The sequence below is a fragment of the Lactuca sativa genome, chromosome 6 (genome assembly GCF_002870075.4).
Source record: "Lactuca sativa cultivar Salinas chromosome 6, Lsat_Salinas_v11, whole genome shotgun sequence".
Taxonomy (NCBI): domain Eukaryota; kingdom Viridiplantae; phylum Streptophyta; class Magnoliopsida; order Asterales; family Asteraceae; genus Lactuca; species Lactuca sativa.
Genome location: NC_056628.2, coordinates 128,435,672 through 128,442,234, shown reverse-complemented (window position 1 = coordinate 128,442,234; position 6,563 = coordinate 128,435,672). Strand labels below are relative to the sequence as shown.

At 27.8% G+C, this 6,563-nt stretch overlaps 1 protein-coding gene across 1 annotated transcript; it reads left to right on the top strand.

Moving 5' to 3' along the window:
• Window positions 1–696: 696 nt before the first annotated feature.
• Window positions 697–6,313, top strand: LOC111880463 (uncharacterized). Its single transcript, XM_023876895.1, has 3 exons — window positions 697–1,470; window positions 5,202–5,741; window positions 6,215–6,313. The coding sequence occupies exons 1-3, from the start codon at window positions 697–699 to the stop codon at window positions 6,311–6,313; spliced, it is 1,413 nt and encodes a 470-aa protein (XP_023732663.1).
• The last annotated feature ends 250 nt before the right edge of the window (window positions 6,314–6,563 follow it).

Below are 6,563 nucleotides of genomic sequence, written 5' to 3'. Positions count from 1 at the left end.
CATTTCATTTTTTTCTAAGAAATTGTGTATATAAAAAATTTCTTAAATTTCTACCAAAATTTTCCTTTTTATTTGATCTTGACTATATATATATATATATATATATATATATATATATATATATATATATATATATATATATATATATATATATATATATATATATATATATATATATATATATATATATATATTATATATATATATATATATATATTAGTTGTTGCTTTGATATTAGATCATTTTTGGAGTTTATTTGTGCTGAGGTAGAGATAATTACAAAAATGATATGACATATTTGAATTCATCAGCAGTGCAGTCCTATCAAAAGACATGCTTCAATGATCCTTTTTCATTTCATTACATGCCGATCTTACATGACATGATTAACAAAAACATGACCCAGCTATGGATTCCCATGAGATCGATGATGATTGCTAGATCAGTTCTATATATGGTGCATAAAACATGCTACTTTTGGATTCGACCACAATTGATTCATGCGATTGTTGCAATGGTTTCTATTTTGATCATGGCAACTACTACACTCAAAAGCCAAGCCTTTAAACTTATTAAAACAAAATACGTAGCATGAAATCTACTCTTTAGATATTTAAAGGTATATCGCGTGATTCGAGTCTTCAAAAGCTTCGATCTTTAGTTCAATTTTTCAACAGTTTCACCCTACCATTAGCGATGGTGTCTTCTATCTACATCCCCTCATCAATAACGATTTGGAAAACGCTTGCAGTTTGTGCATCTCTGCTCATCTCCATTGTCATTTTCTCTTTCTCAAACCAACATACTTCTCTCCGGTCTAACTTCTTTCATGTCACAACTCGCCAATCCTCAGTGCCACAGGACACCACTAATGTTTCCCACCTTGTTTTTGGACTTCTAGGATCTGTCAAGACATGGCACTATCGAAAACCTTTCATCGAGTCATGGTGGCGCCCAAACATTACCCGTGGCTACGTCTACCTTGATAGGGCCCCCACAGACGATCTGTTACCATGGGTGGGAAATTATCCTCCTTTTCGTATTTCTGATGATAATACAAAGTTATTGGAAGAATCAAAGCATGTTTCAGCACTCATGGTGCGGATGGTGCATGCAGTGATCGAAGTTTTTAGGGAAGAGAGGGAAGGTGTACGATGGTATATCATGGGAGATGATGATTCGATCTTTTTTGTTGATAATTTGGTGGATGAATTGTCAAAATATGATCATACTAAATACATATACATTGGTGCTCATTCAGAATGTGTATTGTCAAATCAGTTTTTCTCATATGATATGGGATTTGGTGGAGCGGGACTTATAATGAGTTATCCCTTGGCTAAGATGGTGCAAAAAAATATTGAAGATTGTTTTAAGAGATATCCATATTTACGTAGCGCTGATCTAATTTTGATGATTTGTGTCAATGATTTTGGCGTTTCGTTGACTGTTCATCAAGGTCTTCATCAGGTATCAGTCATCAAACTCTTCTAGCTTCTATCAATTTGGTGATTTATGGATTTATTGAATATAAAAATATAGAATTTAATCAATTTATCATTAAATGAAATGGAAAAAGTTATCAGAAAAAACAAGAAATGCTTGATAGTAATAGTTAAATTAGATTAGCGTAAGCTAGCGTCCAAATTTAATAGATATTGGCATGCTTATGTTATTCATAGTTATATTTAATCATGCTTTTGTTAAGAGAAAGATAAAAAGTAGATAATTATGTTAAAAAGCTACAGGTCATATGATTTCAATCATTTACTGTTTAATTATCATGTGAGTAGTAACCAGGCTATTATCATGTGACTATATAATAACCATGGTAGCCATTATTAAGTTTATTGTGTGTTATTACAGATTATATATGTATATATGTATGTATACATATGTTTGTTGGGTAGTTAAAGTAAAAACTTTATTCAAAGATCTACCGATATGTTTCCGTTTCAATTTTAGATTTTGAGAACTACTTTGAAAAGATGGACTCAAGTATAAATCTTGTATAAATTAACTTGATTTATTGGGACACTAGGTGTGAAACCCGTGTATTAAGGGTGAGCGTGGTGCGGCTCGGTGCGGTTATTAGCCAAAACCTCACCACTAACCGCAAATGCGGTTAATCCATTTTCAAAACCGCATGGTGCGGTTATTTTTGCGGTGCGGTTAGGCAGTTATATTTGCGGTGCGGTTTTGTTTTTTCTTCGTTTGTGTTTATTAATCGCATTGATTTGGTGCGGTTATTTTGTGTGGTTTTTAACCACAGTTTAGATCTCAAATAGTTTTAAGAGTTCAAACATATTACTTGTAATAAAAAAAAACATAAAGTATAAGACAATTAACTATTTAATTTAAACCACAAACAACTAATATCTTCAAAACGTCAAATCAATAGTAATTAACAATAAATATCTTAAAATTTTCTAATTTCATCCTTTTTTCAAAGTTAAACATAAGAAAAAACCAACATTTTTGTCTTCTAGTATTTTATCCGTCTTTCATTTCTAAAACTTGTCTTATTTTTAATATTTAATAAACTAATGATTGATAAAAAAAAAAAATTGTATGCAGTTTTTGGAAACAAATAACCGCACACACCGCAAATTTACGGTTTTTGAAAAACATAAAACCTCACCATTGGTTTTTATTGCGGTTGCGGTTTTTCAGTTGCGATTTATGCGGTTTTTGCGGTTAATTTTAGTTGCGGTGCGGTTTTTGCTCACCCCTACCGTGTATTACACGGATTGATTTAAAAATAAATAAATATTAAACTATAAACGTAAAATATATTTTAATATACAACTTTAAAATAAGAAAAGAAGAAAACATATTTTTTGCAATTTAATATCATATATATATATATATATATATATATATATATATATATATATATATATATATATATATATATATATATATATATATATATAAGTATATGATTTTAGTTTTAAAAATTGAAACAATCAAAAATTGACAAGTGGATAATATTTATATCAGAAATACCAAAAAATGATAAATATCAAAACTCATGAAACATTGACATGTGGCAAACAAAACCTTATTATATGAGTTATTTTTAAAAAAAATTAAATATAAAATCAAAATAATTGAGAACTTTGAATTTATAAAAAAATAATAATTTATTATAATAAAAATATTTTTTTTATATTTTAAATTTAGACAAATAATTTAAATAAAGAAAAGAAACTAATAAACTTTAATTTTGAGAATTTTGAAATTAAAAGTTATGTTTATGAGTGAAATTAATATCCATTTATTATTATATTTATTGCAATTATTATATTAAAATATTATATATAATTTAATAAAAAAACTCATAAAATGACACGTGAACAAAAAAAGTTAAGTTAAAATAACTATAAATTGACATTTAGCAAATTAAATAAAAATATGACAAGTGGCAAAGAAAACATTTATTTATTAGAGACGGCTAGCATAACAAAAAATGGACGATGTTATATGTATTGTAATTAGATCTTTCAATATTGCAAATGATTAACCTTCCTTAACAAATATAAAAAATTTTGCGATTTGTCACACTCTCATTAATTTGGCCACATGTCATTTTCTGGTTATTCTCAATTAAAATTGGGTAAATGACACAAAAAACACTCTTTTTACATAGAAATTCGATTTTGACACTGTGTTTTTTTTTTGTGTCAATTTTGACACTGTGTTTCTAATTTGTTACAATTCTGACCACTTGACCGGTTAACCAGGTTGCATGCTGACGTGGCATGATGACGTGTCAGTTTTGATGACGTGGCATGCTGACATGATATGCTGACGTGTCAAAATTGAATTTTTTTCTCACAAAAAACACTAAGTTTTCATTTTTTTTCGATTTTGACACTATGTTTTTTTATTCCAAATCGAACATCATTTTTTCCAATTTTGTTCAATGTTGACAATTTTCTATTTGAAACCGTATAAATATTTTTTTAATACATTTAAACCGTATAAATATATATTTTTTTTCATTTAAAAACCATAGTTTTGTATAAATACATTTTTTTTACACTCAAACCATATTTTTATGTATAAATATGTATTAGCTATATAAAAATTGTATTTTATATTAATATGCAACTTTAAAATGTGTTTGAAGGTTTATAGGCGTGTAGTTGATCAAAATTTGGATATCAAGTTTGCAACCCATCAAATTTTTACATCTTATTAGAAGCTTATGATTAGTTTGATTCTCATGATATAACTAATGCTTTGAATGTAAGAAAAAAAACACCTTGTATTTAAATAAAAATGTGGTTTTTAAACGAAAAAAATATGTTATACGGTTTAAAATGTAATAAAAAAAATATATTTATACGGTTTCAAATGAAAAATAGACAAAACTGAACAAAATTCGATAAATGATGTTCGATTGGAACAAAAAAAACATAGTGTCAAAATTGAAATAAAAAATTAAACTTAGTGTCAAAATCAAAAAAAAGTGAAAACTTAGTGTTTTTTGTGGAAAAAAAATCAATTTTAACACGTCAGCATATCATGTCAGTATGCCACGTCATCAAAACTGACACGTCATCATGCCACGTCAGCATGTAACCTGATTAACCGGTCAAGTGGTCAGAATTGTAACGAATTGGAAAACACAGTGTCAAAATTGACACAAAAAATAACACGGTGTCAAAATCGAATTTCTGTATAAAAATAGTGTTTTTTGTGCCATTTACCCATTAAAATTTTCACACATGGCATTTTTTGGTTGTTTCATTTTTATTAAATGTATTAATAGCAAGAAATGTAATAATAAAGTCATTTCAATTTTATTAATTGACTTTCTTCTAATTTAAAAATTGTTAAATTAAAGTCCATTAATTTTTTTTGTTTATTTATCTAAATTATTTGTATAAATTTAAAAAAGAAAAAACACTTTAATTTTAGCAATTCAATTTTTTTCTATTTTTCTTATAAATTGAACTTCTCAAATGTTTATAATTTTATATATAAATTTTTTAAGTAAACTCATATAATACATGAATCTTACAACTAATAGATAATAAATAATTACAGATTTTAATAATTAAAAAACAAAGGAATTTTTTTCTATTTGTACTCAAATAGAGGTATAACTACAACTAATTAACGTAGGTTTGTTCGTACCCATTTAACAAGGATATATAGTTTCTAAGAAATATAATTTTTTTTTTTTACAGATGGATCTACGTGGAGATGCATCGGGTTTTTTATCTGCACATCCAAAAGCTCCATTGCTATCCCTTCATCATTTGGAACATGTAGATCCAATTTTTCGTTCCATGGATCGTTTCGAATCTCTAAAGCACCTCATGAAAGCAGCCGATGTAGATCAACCTCGTTTGCTTCAACAAACAATATGCCACAGCAGACAATTAAATTGGTCTTTTTCAATTTCATGGGGCTACTCAGTTCATATTTATGAGAATATAGCCTCTCGTAGCATCTTAAAGACTCCACTTGAGACATTCAGACCATGGGGGAATTGGAAGCCACCACTTTACATCTTCAACACAAGACCAGTACTATCAAATGATCCATGTGCAACCCCTCACGTGTTTACATTTCAATCTATAAAGAAGAACAATGGAATTGAAGTCATTACAAACTATTCTCGGATGGCTTCACGTGGGTTACCGACTTGTGGATTAGCAGGCAACAATTCGGCAGATTCTGTTTCAAGAATTGAAGTTGTTTCACCACTGAAAAAACCGACCCAAGTAAGTTTCACAATTAATATGTTTAAATAAAGGCATCTACCATGAAACAAAGTTCATTATTTTAATTTTCGTTCAAGTTATAACATTTTTTCAACAAACGTATTGAGCTTTCTAAAAGTTCAATGAAATATTTAATTTAAACTTAAAAAAGTGTTTTTTCTTGAACTTCCTATACAATAAATTTCAACATTATAACTCACTTTGGTTTGAGATTAATCCGTTAAATACTAACTACATATTTCACATTATTCAACTGTTCCATTAAAAATGCATTTTATAGATGCATGGATGCTAGCTATAAGAAGTAAATAAATCATCACTATATATTAAGTTGAAGTCAAATACCAAGAGCCTAAATGTTCCAATTATATATATATATATATATATATATATATTGATAACTAAAGTCATTCCAAATATTTTCTAATAATGTTAAAAATATTAATTATTTTATTTTATTTGTTGTGTAATAGAATGGGAAAACCGAATGTTGCGACGTGGTTGGAATTGATGGCTTGGAGGTTGCCAGGCTAAAATTGAGGGATTGCATGGACGATGAGTTAATCGCATGATAGATTAAATATATTTGTTAGAACTATAATCTTGCATTGGTGATTAAGTTGTTTACTTGTTTTTTTTTTTTTTTTTTTAAATTCCGTTTAAGGAATCTGTTATAGCCTAGATATACTTTGAAAGTATATTTATATTTTGTAGTATGATCTACTAAAGAAATATGCACTCTATATTTAGGTTATCTTAAAGTAATTAGATTGACTCAAAGAAAAGACAGATGTTTGACATGTGCTTCAAACTAGCAAAAAT

What these genes read in the sequence shown, in the direction of transcription:
- LOC111880463 (XM_023876895.1), top strand. Translation starts at nt 697, where the DNA reads ATGGTGTCTTCTATCTACATCCCCTCATCAATAACGATTTGGAAAACG. An exon ending in TTCATCAAGGTCTTCATCAG is followed by an intron (nt 1,471 to 5,201) that starts GTATCAGTCATC and finishes TTTTTTTTACAG; the next exon opens with ATGGATCTACGTGGAGATGC. An exon ending in CACTGAAAAAACCGACCCAA is followed by an intron (nt 5,742 to 6,214) that starts GTAAGTTTCACA and finishes GTTGTGTAATAG; the next exon opens with AATGGGAAAACCGAATGTTG.